The sequence below is a fragment of the Acanthopagrus latus genome, chromosome 3, assembly GCF_904848185.1.
Source record: "Acanthopagrus latus isolate v.2019 chromosome 3, fAcaLat1.1, whole genome shotgun sequence".
Taxonomy (NCBI): Eukaryota; Metazoa; Chordata; class Actinopteri; order Spariformes; family Sparidae; genus Acanthopagrus; species Acanthopagrus latus.
Window position 1 is genome coordinate 9,616,230 of NC_051041.1, and position 19,118 is coordinate 9,635,347.

Below are 19,118 nucleotides of genomic sequence, written 5' to 3' on the forward strand. Positions count from 1 at the left end.
AATGTGATAGGGGAAAATCCTTTGAAAAAAAAGAAAGAAAGAAACAGCAAGAATAAATAAATAAATAGATAAATTAAGCCACCCAGGGGTTCCTGCACGAGGACAGGCCACAGCCTAGTTTATCTATCCAATTGATTTTACTACATTTTTGTGTCATCACACTCTCCTTTTCAAGGGATTCATCAAAATCCTCCTTTTTCTCACTTCAGGCAACATTAGGTAGACATTGGTATTTTGTTTCACCCTTTACATTTTCAAGAAGAACATGCCGACTACATCCGTCATACATCTCACACAATCCATAAAAGCGATGTCACGACTTTTCCCGGTAACACATCGACCAAACTGTTAAAAAATGTCAGTCTGTGAGTCAGTCTGTGTCTAATTACACATGAAATAAATGGCACGCACAGTGCTACGGGTAAAAAGGGAGAAGAATTTATTCTTTGTTCTGTTCTACAAAACTTTATTACAACATAAAGCTGACGAACAAAACTGTGTCGGCTGGAAATAAAAAGGTTTCTCTCAGGGAAAAAAATGTGGGAAGCAATCACAGGTGTGGAAACTAATGTATGTACAGTATTTATTGACTGTCGAGTTTGAACTTTGTGCTTTGGAGTTTGAAAAGTAGGCTCTCTGTTCCTACATCGCACTGAAAACAAAAACCTCCGTTGGATACAAAGGTCTTGGAGATATTAGCACCATTTTATAGAAAGAACCACAAAGGGAATGGTTCTTATTACATCTTTTCTACCAAGGTGGACCGAGGGCTGGGATTTGGAGCTTTCTTTCGAGTGAAAAGGACTCATCAGCTAATCAATTCATCCTCTTCATCGCTCTTCCTTTCGTTGCATTAAAATCTTAAAGTCTACGGTGGAAAATATTCTAAAGGGCATCAAAAAGTAGGAACGGTTGTGCACTCAGGCTTCTTGGCTGAGAGGAAAACTTTGTGTCTTAATGCATCTGTGGTTTCGCTGTGTCCTGTTCGACGTTCATTGGTAAAAGCATTCGATTCTTGTCATCTTCAGAATCTAAGAGAGGAAGTTGAGGAAAGCGTGGCTGACTAAAACCGGATGTCCCAGTACTGCGGCGTCTCTTTAGTGGCTTCAAACTCGTCTTCGATGGCGGCAAAGTTGGTGTTTGTCAGCGACGTCACTTCAGGGTGTTGGGTCGGACCTCCCGCCTCTGAAAGGACATTCAAAATGTATAAGTATTTCATCTATTTTAAGATAAATAAATGGTTTTGATTATGTCTTTTTCTTACCAGGGATGCAGAGGATCTGGGGTCTCTCCCACCTTCCTCCAGACAGACACCTGATCAGAGGATTCAGTCTCTGCTGGAAACCCTGAGCGCAGTGATAACGCACGACCGCACCGGTCTCATATCTCTGCCGAACCTTTCCAAACATGGAGGCGTTTCGGACCTTTGGCGGCGGCCCACACGAGGCTGATGGAAGAGTCAAGAAGAGTTAGATCCTCACGAAAACAGCCACACGAGGGAGCTGAAAACACGAATGAGGAGCTCGAAGTGTCTGACTGTTGTTTACTCACAGGTGCCCTTCTTGCAGGTGTACGCGAGGTGGTAGTTGCAGGGTACGTCGCTCCAGCGTCCATCGTCGTGCCACACCATCACCACACAGTCTTCACCGGAGAGAAAATAGCTGTCTGGCTGCCCTCTGTACCAGTTCTCATACAGCTGAAACAGCATGACAGTTTGCATTTAAGGATATAATAATCTGCTAAAAGTGTGATTTTAGTACTAGATAAGAAAAAGACATTTTGAGAAATGTTCTTGCTTAGGATGCAGCTCGTATTTGTTACTTCAGGCAGATGGTTAGCTTAGCTTAGCATAAAGACTGGAAACAGGGGGAAACAGCTAGCCTGGGGACAGAATCCATCTACCTGCAACTCTGAAGCTGACAGGTTAACACATTAAATCTTGTTTGAGTTTTCAGTTTGGAAAGTATATATATAAAAAAAAACACAGCTACCTTTAGACAGAGTCAAGATAGCTGTTCTTCTTTGTTCCAGTCTCTCTGCTGAGCTAACCAGCTGCTGGCAGTGGCCCCAGATTTAACTTAAATTATATTAGAGTGGTATTGATCTTCCAATCTAACTCTAAGCAAGTGTATTTCCCAAAATGTTTGACTTTTTCCTTAAACAGGAGTTATAAAAAAAAAAACTCTGAAAAAGTGCCGATGAAAGCTCCTCCGCAGCCTCAGAGGAAATCAGACAGTGTTTTTGACAGACTGACTATGGTACTCTTAACAACGACTGAGATGATCTGGAGGTGTATATTCAGGGGAATACCTTATGTAAAATCTAAATATTTAATAACACAATGTTATTATTGAAATGAAATCATTAACACTGCTGGTCGTTGTCCAAACAGCGTTTTGAACATCTGAAAACCTTCAAACACCTCCTGATTTCTCATAATTCTCACCAGCGGGTTTCCATCAGACCAGCGGAAATCATCCTCGATGGTCTTATCATTCAAACCGGTCCACTGGTATTCTTTGTAGTTGTCTGGTTGGACACAATAAGGTATGATATTTACTCCACTGGACACGTAAATCGCTCATAGAGGGTAAACCAATGGCGGTCTGAACCTACTGTTGATGTAACTCTGCTCCTCAGGGGTCATGATGGACACCAGGTGAGCTCCCAGCATGCGACAGTGCTGCTCCGCCACCTCCCAGCTCAGGCGCTGGCCGAAGTGTCGGTAGCAGAAACCCTGGAACTTATCCCAGCCTGGCTCGCATCGCTCCACATCTGGAAACATCACAGAGGGAGGAGACGGCACAACAAAAGAGTCTTTTCGGATGTCCCAACAGGTTTTATGCTGCACAAACTGTTATAATTTACTTCTCCAACTTGTTTGACACAAATTACAGAAGCAAAAGTGCTCACCGGTCTGACAGAAGTCTCCCCCGTATGTTGGCAAACAGAGACATTTGATCTCACCGTCTCGGTCGGTGCACGTGCCTCCGTTGAGACATGGTTCTCCCACACAGGCATCTGAAATAAAACAGTGCCAGTTACGATTTCACTGCTGCTGAAACTGCATGAGAAACTGCTAGTGAAATATATGAACTATAAATACCAGGTAAAAAAAAGTGGATATAGATTGAAGATTGACGATGAACTAAATGCAGCCAGTACATTTTACACATTTACAAAGGTAGATAAATACGTGCAGACAAACTAGCAATGGTGACATATTACAGGACACATCTTTAGATTAAAAGGACATGTTGAGGTATCAGGATCCATGTGAGCCTACAGATGGCAGCAGAGGACAAACTTCAGAGTGTCACATGAGGTCAAAATCTTGACGCCTTCTTCTGTCTTCCTTGGAGTTTTCTCCGGACTTTCTTTCTTTCCATCTTCGTCTTGTGACACTCTTATCAATAATGATAACTGTGTCGGTTGCAATCACACTGAGTGACTTTGTTGTGCTGTTTTCAAAAGACTGAAAGAAATAGGTGAAGTCAGGGGAAGTTTCATCGTCCACAAAACATTTTGTAAAACAGGTCCCCATCGACTTCAGTTGTTCAGGAACATCCAGGAAGCTCCAGGAATGTTTTGTGGACGACGAAACTTCACCTGACGTTCAATCAACAAGAAAGTAAGAAGACAATAACTGAATTTTCATTTTTTGGTTAATTTACCCTTTAAAGGGAAAGTTCAACTAAACACAGTCACAATTTCCTTTGTAACCACATTCTATTCTCTATTCAAACAGTGTCCTTTTGATTTGCAGACATTTGGAGCTACAATCAGCCCAATACATTACAGTACGTCATATGATGTCTGTTGGGTTTAATGTGCCAAAACATTATTCTTGGAGAAACTCAACAACACTCATCAAACACTTAAATCTCCCCCTTTTTTTTTGTTGACCTAAAGAAACTAAAGTGCATATAGAAGATTTTTTTCAAGGCGTTAATACTTTTTAAAGGAGTTACTTTAGGAGAAATGTTTGAGAAATCAGTTGATTGTTAGTGTAAATTCCCATCACATGTTTTACTTTTGTAAAACTGGCTGTTGATGCTGTGATTTTATGTTGTCAGACACTCGTATGGCTGATTACACTGTACAAGAGAAACACGTCTTTACTTCAGGCCATGTGTACCCGCGGAAAGTTAGCCTTGCTGTTTAAAGTCCTGAAGAAAAAGAGTGGTTGTAGTTCAGGTCTAATTTTTCTAAATTTGTCAAAGAAGGCAAAATGGAGGCATGTGCGCCGAACTGAAATTAAACATTTTACAAGTGGATTCGGTTTATTCGGTTCCTTTGACACCCATAAACAAGAAGTCTGCAGCGTCTGTCATTATGCTGCACTCTCTCATACCTCTGTCTTTTGTCAGAGTGTGTGTATGGAAGGTAATAACGGCTTTACACGAGTCAAATGAGAATCATATGTGCTGAAAGTAAAAACATCATTCAGTGGTGAAGCGTAAAAGGATTAAACCATACATGTATGCTGTGACCCATGTTGGCAATTTTTAAAATTTGCAACAAGGGAAATACATTTTTAGATTTTTCCGCAAAAAGTCAGCATGATTTCTTATGTTCGCATAGTTTTCAAACAGCACAACATCATAAATTGCCTGTAGGCGATAATGTGAGCTTAGTAATGAACGATGGCTTCGTCAACTTTCTTTCTCTTTGTCTTGCTCTGCCTTTTTCCAGGTTAGGATCAGCAAAATGAAGGTGAGATTTAACATCAGAAATAGCAAAATAATCTGAACGCTCTAATCAGTGCAGTATTCATTTACTGAGGACAGCGTTCAGGCATCTATAAAAGGTTTTGTCTCAGAGGTGGGAGGTTGCTTTTCCAATAGTTCTCATAATAAAACCTCTTTAAAAGTATTGCCTCTACTGTTACAAGCTACTCTGTCGTAAAATTGCCTATGCAAATGTGGTGAGTGAAGCTGTCGGACAGGGAGTTTCAATTACCACCATAATGATGGCTGTCGAGGAGTAGTGAGTAAAAACAAGTCTATTTTGCAGCCCAGTCACCAGGATAAAACGTTGGCAGTTAATGTTTCTGTAAACCACAGAGATGGTCACATTTTTACATGTCAGTCCTGTTTGTGGCAAATAAAGCTGGATATTTTAGACAGGAAGTCTGGATATCTTGAGCAGTGTCTGTGGCGACCAAAAGAGGTATTTTAAGCCCCAAAAAAAACCTTTTCTGAACCCTGGCCAAGCCCGATCATAAGCAAATTGTTGTCAAAAGATAAGATTAAAATGTATCCTAAAGAAACATTAAGTTGCAACACATGTTATGTTAAATTCAACATATCTCGCAGTTTGCAAAAATGTACATTGCCAACATTCATTCAGGCCACTGGGTTGTGTTCTGCGTTGTGCATCACTTTAGTCTGTTCAATTCAAGTTGAAGTTTTTATATTCACAACTTGCTGATGCCCACTGTGTGGAAAGGCAATTCCTCTGGTTTGTTTTTCTTTGGCGGCGATATTCACATATATGACTATTCTATGGAAGCCAATTTCTGCGAGGAAAACATTTTCACTAAATAGAATCAAAAAGATAGCATAATCAGTAAAAACTATTACACAAGGAGTCATATTTTTTTAGCCTAAAGACCTTTAAACACCTAGGCGATTAATTTGGATGTCAACATTTTTCTAAACTGTTGTTTCTGTCATCAGCACTTTTACATTATAAGCAAACAAAATGAAAAAAAAAAAACAGTAAAAAAACGACAAATTGTTTTTCGTAACAAGGGCATTTGCTTGATTGTTTGTATCTGTCATCACACTGCGTTATATGACTAAAGATTAAGATTATTAAAGACAATGTGACCAAGGTGACTTGAGATGAGAAACCTTAATTGCTCCCTGCACTGACTGACTGCTGTAAATATTGAAGTTACCATCTTGGAACTGAAACTGTTTTTAACCATCTGTGTTCACTTCAAATCCACCAGACTCCATTGACAAAAACAGTAATTTTACTTCACAGAACATGGGAGTTGCTGGTCTAACGCTGCCTCGATCCTTTGGTTAGTTTGTAACTTTGATGTTATAACATACTCAGGGTCATATTCAGGGTCGCCAGTGCGAATCGTTTTGATGTGACATATTCGCAGGCAAAGATTTTGCATATATGTGTTGTTTATTTGTCACATCCAAGGTGTGTAAAGGCCTGCTTTTTTGGGGGGCAGAAATTGGCTTCCATAGAATGGACCTCTCACTACAGCTCCCATTTCTAGCAGTGGGGAGTAACTGCTGAGGGGACATGATAGGAAAACAAACAACAGATGCATCAACCGACAGTGAGACAAGAAACAAACATATATTAGTGATTTTATCATTCTTACACCTAAAAACACAACACTGTACACAACTCGGAAGATCATGATTAAACAACTGAACATGACTTAAGTATGAAACATTAAAGGATGACCAGTTAAGGATCTTTAAAAACGTATTGCTAAATACTACCACTCACAACAAACATTTGTGCTTATAAACATAATAACACTCTGTGCTTCTGGTGCTAGGTCATCTACAATAGCAATAAAAGTGACTGAGATAAAGAGGACAGTTTTGCTGACCTGAAAGTTATGGATTAAATATGAAACATTATTGCTGCTGCTCTGATCAGTGCTGTCGTATTAAACATAATTTGCGTTTTACATTCCAGGTAAAGATCAAGTCTCTTTCCAGATTACTGCAAAAGATACTGTTAGCGAAGACGGAGGAAAAGTGATGGTGAAGAGAATGATTTGCACTTGTTTGGTGCAAATAAAATCCGCCGATCAAGATACCGAGAAAAGTTTAACCGACGCTATTGCCACCACTCATCGTAGAGGAAGCACTGAATCACTCACTCGTAAACACACTGGGTATATTACAGTACTTCACAGAAGTCAATCTTTGGATGAGGAGGAATACATCATGCACAACAAGAGTGGACTGCTGACAAATGTCAAATGGGAGCTGTCCCACTGTGAGTATCTCGGAGGGGAGGTGGGGTCACGAGGGGAGAAGTGAGGAGTGTTTTAAGGTGAAGCGCGAAGAGTCAGAAGGGTGAGTAGTGGGGCTTTCTGAGACAAAAAGTGAAACAAACGTGGGAAGTCGTTGAAAAAGGAGGTGGGAGGTGTTTTACAGAAAATGGAGCAAAGGTAGGGTTGGGGCAGAGGACAGACCAGGGATTTTAGTGCATCATTGCGTCGAGTAGCAAGAGGAGGACGGTTAGGCTGATGAGAGTGGCTTTAACATTACCTGAAACTTTCCCTGTACCGCCTACAGCTGCCCGCTCATTGGGCAAGATAAGCAGGGTGGGAGGCTGGGTGAGACTAAACTCAACATCCACCAGACCTTGATCCACTGGAGGGATGAATGCCGTCACCTGCCGGGGCTCAGCTGTCTTGTGGAGAACCTTCGGTGCTGAGGTGGTCGGTGGGCTCCAGGTGCGTCTGGACCAGTGCGTGGTGGTCCTGGCGGTCGTGGTTGTCGTCTTTGTGGCAGCAGCAGTAGGTTTTGTGCCCGAGGAGGAATCTGGAGCTGCTGTGGAGGTTTTTCTGTTGTACTCTAGATCGTTCAGAGACTCTTGGGGTCTGGTGGTGGTGGACAGCAGAGCCCAGTTAGATGTTTCTATATCGAGAGGAAAGACAGTAAAATCCTCCTCGAGGGTAACGCTTGCTTCCTCTTCACCGGTTGGGGTAATGCTAGCTTCTTCTTCAACAGTTGGGGTAGTGCTAGCTTCTTCTTCAACAGTTGGGGTAGTGCTAGCTTCCTCTTCAATGGTCGGGGCGACACTACCCTCTTCTTCAAGGTCATGAATTGGGCTAACATTATCTTCTTCTTCAATGGCAAGGGTTGGGGCAACATGAACTTCTTCAAATGTTGGGGCAATGTTGGCTTCTTCTTCACGGGATGCAGTAACATTAGCTTCTTCTTCACGGGATGCAGTAACATTAGCTTCTTCTTCACGGGATGCAGTAATGTTAGCTTCTTCTTCATGGGCAAGGGTTGGGGCAACGCTAGATTCTTTATCAAGGGATAGGGTTGTTGGGGCGTTAGCTTCTTCTTCACGGGATGCAGTAACGTTAGCTTCTTCTTCATGGGCAAGGGTTGGGGCAATGCTAGATTCTTTATCAAGGGATAGGGTTGTTGGGGCGTTAGCTTCTTCTTCACGGGATGCAGTAACGTTAGCTTCTTCTTCATGGGCAAGGGTTGGGGCAATGCTAGATTCTTTATCAAGGGATAGGGTTGTTGGGATGTTCGCTTCTTCTTCATGGGATGCAGTAGTCTTAGCTTCTTCCTCATAGGACGCTGCAATGTTAGCTTCTTCTTCAAGGGTTGGGGTAGCATTTGTTCCTTCTTCCAGTGATAAGGAAAGTTCCTCTTCAAGAGTTGGGTAAACTTTTGTTTTGTCTTCAAGCGTTGGGGTTACTGTAGCTTCCTCTTCAAGAGTTTGAGTGACTTTATTTTCCTCTTCAGTGATTTTGCTAATATTAACACCACCTTCAACGGTTGGGGTAACTTTAACGTCTTCTTCCGGGCTTGCAGTAACTGTCCCAGGTTCTTGTCCACTTGCCTCTTCATACCCAGCAGTCGCTGACTCCAAATACACCCTGTAACCTGATGTTTGGTACCGTGGTATGAAGGGATCAAACGGCAACTCAGTGAGAGACTCAGTAGTAGTTGAACTTCTTCCAGAAACAACACTGGGTCCAGATCTTGTTGGATGCATCTGTTTTTCTTCATTTTCCATAGTGACTGTGTCTTCAAACTCCAAGCTTGTACTTCCCTCCTGTCTAGAAATGGGTGATTCCCACAGCTGTGGTGCTGTTGAGAAGATATCCAAGCCAGTTTTGCCTGAATGGTGTGACACTGAGGTGAGCATCAGACCGGGGACCTCAGTCTGAGACTTAGCAGGAGCACCGCTAGCAGAAGCAGAAGGTGACGGATGAGTAGTGGACCGGGAAGTAGAAGACTCTGACGTGGAGATGAAGCTGACTGCTTCAGTGTCAAGGTTACTCTCTAAGAAAGAGCATAAATATTTTTTAGTGCTGTGAATGCATCTATTTAAAGTGTATATTATTTGCTGAGCATTAGATGAGAAGATTGATACCTCTCTCTTGACCACTTGTGTAGTTTATGGCCAAAGTATGGGCCATAAACTACACAAGTGGCAGATTGCCAACTGTACCTTCCCCCTTAAACACACCAACTCATAATGATGATAAAACATGCTGCTTTGTGAACCATCTGCTGATTGTAGCTTCATATTTACCACCCAAACCTGGAAGTGGTATCAATCTTCTCATGGACCTCTTAGCAAGAAACTTTTTTTTCTCCAAAATATCTAATAACTCATTCAAAATATTCATATTTAGGGTTTCTTTTTAAGTTTTTGACAAAAAAATATATGCTTGACATACCTTGAGAAATATCTCCAGACCCGTCCAGAGGAGCCCACACTGAGGTCAGCTCCTTGAGGGAAGATTTTGTAGTTTGTGCTGGTTGTGTAACAAGTTCTTCTTCTTCTTTCGAGGCTTGTGTTGACAGAGACATCTGCACAGGATCTTCTACTACTGCCTCCTCCAGCTTCACCTGAACCATGGGGTCGTGGGTCACCTCCCAGAAACTCTCCTCTTGAGTGCGATTGCTGTCGGACTCGGTGTAATTGGCCCGTGATCTGTTAAAGCTCAAGTTGATCTGTTGTATTTCTTGAGAATCCTTTGGTCGCTCGGATGTATTCTCCTCAGAATTTGTGTCTGTAACTGTCTGGTTATGTGTTTGAGGCTCATTAGTGGATTCGGGAAACTCTGTGGTGCTTTCAGGCTCAGACTCTGAAAAGGTGAAGTTTAGATTGTGGTGGGAATCTGTCTGATTGTAAACACTGAGCAGTAACGATGTGTTTTGTGGGGAATTGTACATCTCTGTGGCACTAATATTGCCGTTCATCGGTGCTGTAGGATTCTGGGAGCTCATTTCTGTAGGAGATGAAGTTTCATTATGTGCTTGGAGAAAGTCCAACGGAGGTGTGGTGTTTAGGGAAAACTCAGCTGTGTCTGTGGGGCTCTCCTCAGTGGAAGGGCTGGAGAAAAGGGGGAAAGATTCGACTACCCTTTGAGCTTTGAGCTCCACCTGTTCTGCATGTTGGTTCAGGTGCAGCTCATGATCTGTTTCCACAAGAATAACAACATCTTGTTTGATGTGCTCAGGCTCCGTGGCCATATAGTCCATAGGAGAGTCAGTATGAGTGTCTCTATTATCTGTAGAGCATAGAAAAGTGGATAGAAAAGTGACAAAAACATTTGATTTAATAAATGTAAATGCAAATTTCTTAAGCTTTCTTTTATTCATACCTATTATTTGTAACATCTGCTGAAAACACTTCCTTAATAGGGAACAATGGCTGTCTATATCCTGGTTAAAATCTTGTGCAAATTAATGGTACTAAAAAGTTTGCATGATTGATTTAAATCTCATTTCATAAACAAGAACTTTTTGAGACACAAACTTCTCACCTTTGAAACAATAAACGTCATGAAGGCTGGAGGGCTCTGGGAAGCCGGTTTGGTTGCTGAAGCGGTAGAGTGTTTTGACGCCTGGCTGCGGCCCTCCACAGCGATCTCTAGGGGTTATGATGGGGTAGCGGACACTGCCGTCAGACAGCCAGCCGGGGCTGCAGCGGTCCATACCTTCACTCCATGCCAAGTACAGCTGAGCAGTTGTAGCCAGCTCTGCTCCGGTAGCTCTGCAGTATGACTGCGCTTCATCGAACGACAGCAGCTGTGGGACGGAGTCGTGAAACACCTCCCCTAGAAATATAAAATATGCTCATAAACATTCATTACTTAATATTAAATGATTATATGTAGATATAGCCTAAGCAATTACTAGTAGTTATTAGTAGATTGTCCACAAGAGGGCACCAAAGTTCATTTTTTCCAACTAGTTTAATTAATCATACCTTCAGTTTCCTCCACATAACAGTAAACATCAAAGAGATCCTCTGGATCCATTGTCCCATAATTTCTCACTCCTGGTTGGCCATCCATGTCTCCATAGCAACCTTCGCGGGGCACTTGGATTGGATACCTGCAAGAACGGAAACAGTCAGCATTTCTCAAAGTGAACTTCGTAAACTTCATATTAAATCCCAGAGGTGATCCTGTCCTTTCAACAGATACAAAACACACTTTAGGCTGAATGCGAATAAGAGGTTGGAAAACACATCTGAATGTGGGCTCCATTCAGCTTCAGTGTGATGTTGGGTGATGAGATACCTGACAGACTGATCTGCCAGCCAGCCTGCATCACACTGCTCGTAGCCGTCGTAATAAGCTGCCAGCAGCTGGTCAGGAGTGGCAATTTGTGCCCCGATGGCCTCGCAAGCCCTCTGGGCCTGAGGGAAGGAGAACGCATAGCGGCCCAGAGCATCTCTATAGTGGAATACAACCCCTAAACACACACACATAAGCTCATGTTACATTTTAGATCATACACAAAAACACACCAGGAACAACGGTATTGTAAAAAGCTATGTTTTGTGTGCTCTGGATCAGTTGTTGAAGGTTAGGGTGGCATTATTTGGAACAGCGACTGTATGACAAAGGTCAGACAAGTCTATCATTAGTAAGCTGCAAGGGTCGTGCCGATTTGGTGATGTATGACGTTTTGGGCGTCACTAGCAATCTACCTATTTAGTTCATTTGATGTGAGGATGTGTTGTGATTTTCGTTACCTTTGACCTTGAGCTCTACGAGGTCGCTGGCGTCCTCCAGGCCCTGCTGCACCTCGCAGCGATAGTGACCTGAGTCACTGGAGCGTAGATCTCCCAGCCAAAGCGACAGATCATCGGGGGAGGAGGTGTAGTTGAGCCAGGCGGCGCGGTCTCGGTACGCCTCATTTACCTTCACCCTTTGACCCCGCGCCACCAAGATCTGCGTTTCCACCCCGCCGGACACCACCGTCCACTTGACCCGAGGTGCAACAGGGGCGGAGGAGGAGGAGGTGGGTGCGGAGGACAGCGATACCAAGCAGGGGATGGAGATGGAGCTGCCCAGTGGGGCGGAAACTGGACCTGAGTGGGGGATGTTCACCTGGAGCTGCATAACATCACCTGAGAAGGAAAATAAAAGGATGCAGAGCGTGAAGAGTAGAGCAGCTCTGTACATTTGCTGACAACAGTGATTCACGGTGTCACTTTAAAAAGTGCCTTTGTATCATTTTCTTACAAATGCAGGTGGATGAGTACTAAAAGTGAGAGATGATGGTGAAACGCTGACGTACCGAATGCAGATGTAGTTTGTGTGGGGAAGGCCAGAGTGAGGCGGCAGACTGCGACGAGAAGTATTTGGACATGTCTGTGGTGAATGAGAGGAGAACACGGTAAAAATAAAGGTTAGACCAAACATGACACAGACAAAGATTATTAAAGCGATCCTGAAGTAAAATCACTGAAAGAAAGGGACACACTAATGATACAGATTATTTCTAATTTTCCACACATTTTTAACCTTAAAGGCAGAGCAATGAGCCGTGTCGGTTCAGCCTTTCAGCAGATCTGCTCCACTGATCCATCCAAACCGATTTACTGTACTGTGAAAGGTCACAACATTCACACCTTTGTGAAACCCTTACTACAGCATCCACTGTGTTTTTTTTGTTTTTTTTTTGTTTTGGACATGTATTAATATGCAGCTGGGTGAAGATCCCACTGTAATGATTTTTTTTTTATTGTATTTTATGTAATTTGCTGCTTTTATGTGGAAATATTCTCCCATACAGTTGGCAAGTAAAGTAAAAAGGTAGTCAGTGACATAATCCAAATATAAAATATTAAGGTAATGAAAGTTGATTACTTTCTGTTCCTTTTTAAATAATATCTTTAAGATTACTTTTATTTCATTTCTTTATTTGTTCTACTTCTTTCGTTTTATCAAATTCAGTCAAGCAGTTAATTCATTATGTTCACAGACACAACTCATGCATGAGTCTTTTAGAGGACAGGCATCTTTTCATCGTCCATATATAGTTATCAAACTCATCCTCTGTCGACGCAAAATGTCTTGAAAATCCATCCCACAGTTGTTGAGATATTTCAGTCCAGACCAAAGCAGTAGAAACTAAAAATAAAGATCATAATATACATAATGGGTAAAGATAGACAATAACATTACAATTACACTGACAGGTGTTTTAAATTTAGCCTACTCTCACTGATATACATTTGAAAGGGACAGCGCTCACTGATCAACAGAAAAAAAGGCATGTAAATGAGCCGAAATCCGAAATCCTACAAGTCCACTCAGCATAGTGCAATAAAACGCAATAGCACCAGAGAAAAAAAGCCCCCGACATGACAGTTACAATAAAAATGTCAGCGTAGATAAAACCGTACATTAATACCTTCATAAACATTGAATTTATTCCAGGACTTTTGCAGTTGACTGCATTAGATTAAGCTAAGTGTACTTAAAAAGAGTGGCGGCTGAGCTGTGCATCGGGAGAAAAACCATGTAACCTGCTAAATTTGGCAGAAAGGTTCACTGTTTTATAGACTCCGTAACTCTGGAGCAGAATCTCTGAGTGAAACACTGACACACAGTCACAGAGACGTATCTCAGAGCTCAACCCTGAAACATAAAGAGCGACTTCTCTGGTTTTCAAAAGGAAGCTGAGAGCACAAGCTCCTGACCACAAGCCATTCATCACCTCCGGGAGCTAATGACACGGCATCTCAGCCCAGCGGCATCCTGCCAGCCCTCCGTCACCAGTCTGGCCCTGTTATTAACCCAGCAGGCATGGCAGGGCTCTCACGGTGACCTCACACAACCTCCCGAGGCAGCCATGATGAAGCTGCAAATGTCCATTCATTATTAAAGAGCAGCGCACCGGCTCCAAATTACTTTTCAGGGTTGATCGGGTCAAAAGTGCCTGTTGAATTCAGAAAGGTGGCACGATCTTTATGCTGATGTGCAGTCTTCTCAGGCCTTCACGTCAGCACTTGGATTTTGCTTAGTACCACACAAGTATTTATGGTACTAACAGTATTATGCATTTTTAAAAATATTTGATGCCATTATTCATCCATCCTTTAAGTTCACTGGTAGGAAATCTTGAAAACAATCGGAGTTACAAAGTTCAAACATCATCTGACTCCATGACGGACTGACTTGACTTGCAGAGATACTGTATACAGTCAGGTAAAATCCCAAAATAATTCTTCATGGAGACATTTTACAACTCCAAAATAAACAGATTATTAATCAGTTAGTAGATAGTTATCGGCAACAACCTATACAATCAATAAACTACTGAATGATGAATGAAAATCTCTGGATTTGGACTGTTTGAACAAGTGAAATGAAGATGTTAACTTTGGTTTTAGGAGCAGATTAACTTATAATACAATTGCAGCCTTAAAGGTGGTGCTAGAATAAGTATTACAGCCCAGTCAGCAGGTACAAATGGTAGCAATTAGCATGCCTGCCAGCCACTGATAAATTGAGATATTTTTCTGTCAAAACCTAACCTCACCTAAAGAGAACCTAAGAAGTGCAACTACAGTGTTGTAGTTTGTTAGTGTCGAGCAAATTACAACCACTTATAACTATTCAACTGTTCGTACTTTTGGTAATTAAAACCTCAGTTTGAAAAGTCACTTGTGAAATGTGAAATAAATGTAGCTGAGTAAAAAGTACAATTGCTCCCACTGAAATAGTCTTGAAGAAGTAGGCGATAATTTTGAAGTACCTCAAAATTGTACTTCAGTGCAGAACTGTCTGCCACTGCAGAGGGCAGAAAGAGAAACTCTTGACAAAGAAGTCCCAGATTATTTGACTGCAGCCAATTCTACCAACACAACACCACTGTTCTGTGTGTGTGTGTGAGTGAGTGAGTGTGTGTGTGCCAGCCTCATTAATTTCTGCCAAGATTAAGTTTTAATAAACCAACATAAGATGGCAGTATGCGTCACTCAGCCTCCCGTATACACAACTTCAGACGTCCAGACAGACATTCGCACAGAACACGAGTGCTCAGGATGGTTCAGAATCTACTGGAAGAAGTAAAACGAATACATATCACAGAGGTCAGAGCCACAGTAAGTATAACAAGCAGTGATTAAGTCGACCTCTCTGCGTCTGTATATGACACGCATCCCAAACACAGCTCTCTAACTTGTGTCAAATTAAATGGCCTTCATTGACGGCTGAATAATTGTTGTCTGTTTCGTCGCCAGCTGGGCGGACTCCACGGCACTGGTATCACTATTAGTATTCTTGACAAGAAAGCGTCTCACAAAAAGCGAGCAGTGGGCCAGGAGGACAGCTGCACACTGTGCTTTCACTTCATACCAACTCCCTTACAAAAGGCCTCGGGGGAAAATTAAAGGACGGGCCACTGGCACACTTGCTTGCTTTTTCTCTTTCATTTCTCTCGCTCTTTTCAGGGATGGAAAGGGAAGTTTTAAACCACTAAGAATCGCTCGGGAGCGGGCTTTGTATAGAAGGGCCGGCCGCATTGAGACACAGCACACTGTTTGCAAGGGTAGCGCTGATGTGAGAGGGTGCTTATGTATGACTTTGTGCATTCAGATTGATGACGGAGGAGAAAGTGCCGGTTGCTGCCGATTATTCCGTGACTTTTTTTTAGGTCACGTCTTCACTTTGGCCTCGCTGTCGCCAGGCGCTCCGCAGCTCGGCTCTTTTGAACAGGAGTAACAACGAAGACAAGTCGAGCTAAAATCAATGCCACACACTGCATTTACAGGTCTAGAATCTGCAGCCAGTGCATTATCAACAAGCAGGACTAATCCAGTCTCCTCCTGCTGCTGCTGCTGCTGCTGCTGCTGCTGCAGAATCAGACAAGTCAGCTGCAGACTGTCACCATCAGTAGAGGAAAAACCTGAGAAATCAGCTCAAGAATAACTCTGTATGTGAATGCAATAAACAACAGTAAGGCCCAGGAAGATCCAGTTAGATGCTGAGGCGGCCGTCACCGCTGCGCTGACAACTAAAGATTGCTATACTACATGCTGTGGGTGGCCCTCTGCAGTGTGCTGCATCAAGGTCAGTTCAGGCAAACTCTGTCACCACTAACAAGCCGGAAAATGACTGCTGATCCTAGTTTAGTCTGGTCGGACACGCAGAGACACTGGTTTGACTGTTTTTACAAGGAAGGTATTCACATTATCTCAACTTCCTTCCCACCATACGGCCGCTTGTTCCACTCCTTTCAGCTCCTGAAGCAAAGATGTTCTAATGTTTAAAGATGCTTCTTTGTGCCATCCAACTTGAAGCTCAAACCTTAAAAAAAAGGAAATAGAGAGGCAGAGTCATCCATTAAGCGTAAAGTCCGTAGGTTGGAATCCTAGATTCATCGCTGCATGTCAAAGTATCCTCGGGCAAGATTCTGAGTCCCAGGAAAATGCATGTCCATTTAACATTTAGGATCACGGGAGCTGCACCATCACAATTGCAGTGAGATCTTATCCGTGGGTAATGCCTGAACATAAAGCATAGCTGACGATACATCTTCATCAGAGGAGGAAGTGGCAGTTTAGACATTTAGATTGATGGATATAAAAGTTGTCTCTCGGGGGAAAGGATGGAATTTTAAAGCTGGTTTTGTAGCTAACTAAAATAACCTTGGCTTTGTCAGAATGCAGAATACAAGAGTGATGTTGGTATTTTATGTTGTCGATCAAAATGTGTAAATGTCTTAAGCCTGCGGTAACCACAGACCTTATTTCAGGCATCTAACCAAAAAAATGATTTTAAAAAACCCACTGATTTTGAGACGAGGGAACAGGAAGTACGAAAACACCAACTGATCTCTGGGTTTTAGGACTACAAACTATACCACTCTGTAGGATAGATGCAGCTGACTTAGCACCAAATGCTAAAAGGAGCTTTCATGACCCTCTTCACTCATCACCACTCCTCGGTCCCCACACTATCAAACATAACACCTTCACACATCTCATTAGTTGCACTTACTCCCCAACCCCACCACCCCTGAGGCTAAAGTATGCAGACGTCGCCAATAAGCTCCCCTGTCTGTCTCCAAACTAGATGGCGTCTATGTCAGCGGATGTTTTCAAACCTGCATGAACATATTCAAAAGACACTGAACGGAAATCCACTGGAGAGCCAGAATGAACTTTAATTACTTGTAATGTTCAAGTGAAGAGAACTTCTTATGGTTCAAAATTCAAGTTTTTTATGACTGCCAAATGTTACTCCATGCAGCAAAAGCTACAGGTTGGACTTGAACCCTGAGTCAGTAGCTTGAATGACTTTACCAGGACAACTTCAAGAAGTTCTTTGGAGAGAAGTCTGTAATTGCATTGGCCTGTGAGGATGTAATATGGATGTCAATAATGAACGTTGAAAAGACGACTAAAAACTTTTGCTCTGGCTCTCCAGTGGATGTCTTCAAAGTCGACAAAGAAATAGAATTGATGTCTGTTGGATGTGTTTTTGCTCGGTGGGAAACACCTGACCGACCACAGGACATGCCTGGATAACACACTGGGCAGGGTGATGGTGGATTGATTGTAGATATATTACAGGAATATCATAGGTTTACTTCAGGCAGCAGTGTGTCTTTATGATCCTCTCACTCTAACTGAACTACACAATACTACTTTTGACTTTGATTGCAAAGTGGACACTACATAAGAGAGTATTTGGAGGATATTGGCTGAAACTATGACGTGGGGAGTGATGCAGGAGTCTAGAAGCAGTCGACCTATTTTTAGGAACATTTTTTAGTGCAACTGCATCTAAGGACTTCAGCTTCAGTCACTCTACCTGCTGCCGCTTGATCATTAGCTTTTGATCGTCCACCTGCCGCCTGCACCTCTGTTTAAACAGCCTTTGTCGTACAACATCAATTTCACCGTCCCAGCCTATTAATAAACTGTTGACTGAACATCAGAGTGTTAAAAGCCTCTTAGCCAAGACATCCTGTGTCAATAATATGAGGGTGGAGTTTATGACGGAGATGTGGGTCCGATCTGCAGAAATGTGGCAAATCATCAAGAGACACATCACCAAAAGACACTTCGAGATCGGCCGGTGCACACTTCAGCAACAGATTTTGTAAAAGTTTGGTCAGAAATCACCAGAACAACCACAACAGTGCTTTGAGTTCTACTTTCTCCACTGGCCAAAGAGCCAGCAGACCAACAAATAGAAGACAGGGGTGCTTAAAAGTCATTCAGCTGGCCCTCTCTCCATCTGTCTCACTCTACCTGTCCATTAGGTAAGCCCACCTGAGCCCTGGGGTGGAAAAATGAACAGAAGAGGCAAACGAGTGCACTTAAGACAGAAAGCAGCTTCCTGTGTTCCCTGCAGGGCAAACAAACAAGACTTAAGAGCACGCATGTCTGAATCACAGAAAAAATGACATCTTATTATTCAAAAAAACAGTTGTCCTTATCACTTAAGTGTTTTTTTTTAAGATAGATAAATAGAGTGCAGTAAGTCAGCTTTAATTAGTTTCAAATCATCACACTGCTCCACAATCACTGAACAATTAAAACATATGAATCAGCTCCACTCTCTGCTGAAACACAGTGGGTGGGTTCAGGGAAAAACCATAAATAAACCAACAACAACAGCAAAAAAAAAAAAAAAAGTTAAACTCAGGCTACATAAGTGCGTCAGTTCCTCTAAATTACATTTTATGGGGAGAAAATGAACCACCGGCCACAGTTTCAGGACCTCCTCTGAGGACAGCAACTCCCGCGATGCAATTAACTTGTAAAGCGGGTCATTTTCTCCAACGACTCCATAATTTCACATGACATTATGAAATTTACAAGAACTTGACCGCAACATCACAGTGAAATGAACACATTAAAGCGCCAAACAACAGTAATAAATACATTTTTTTTAAAGAAAGAAAGAAACCTACCGGATTCTTCTCAGCAGCATTGTTCAGCTGATGCAGGATGGATTGACTTCTTGGCTGTTTACTGAAAAAAAGAAAAAAAAAAGTATTTTCCCGTCAGCTGCTCTCAGCTTGCTGCAGTGCGACTGTCCTGTGTGAGGGCTGAGGCGGCTGTGCTGATGCTCTGCTCTGCTCTGCAGGTATCACTGCCGTCCGACCCAC

General features: G+C 42.5%; 1 protein-coding gene across 1 annotated transcript; it reads right to left on the reverse strand.

Annotated features, from left to right (window-relative positions):
- Positions 1–422: 422 nt before the first annotated feature.
- LOC119017458 (brevican core protein-like) lies at positions 423–19,118 on the reverse strand. The gene is made up of 14 exons (XM_037094190.1): positions 18,921–19,118; positions 12,285–12,358; positions 11,737–12,114; positions 11,279–11,453; positions 10,963–11,090; positions 10,517–10,810; positions 9,425–10,261; positions 7,260–9,023; positions 2,914–3,021; positions 2,617–2,775; positions 2,447–2,529; positions 1,552–1,696; positions 1,265–1,447; positions 423–1,185 (listed from the first exon to the last, which is right to left on the reverse strand). The coding sequence occupies exons 1-14, from the start codon at positions 18,938–18,940 to the stop codon at positions 1,064–1,066; spliced, it is 4,470 nt and encodes a 1,489-aa protein (XP_036950085.1). The 5' UTR covers positions 18,941–19,118; the 3' UTR covers positions 423–1,063.

Coding starts and splice junctions, on each gene's coding strand:
- LOC119017458 (XM_037094190.1), bottom strand. CDS start 18,940: ATGCTGCTGAGAAGAATCCG. Junction 11,454..11,736: donor CGTAGAGCTCAAGGTCAAAG/GTAACGAAAATC, acceptor GTGTGTGTTTAG/GGGTTGTATTCCACTATAGA. Junction 11,091..11,278: donor CTGGCAGATCAGTCTGTCAG/GTATCTCATCAC, acceptor CCGTTCTTGCAG/GTATCCAATCCAAGTGCCCC.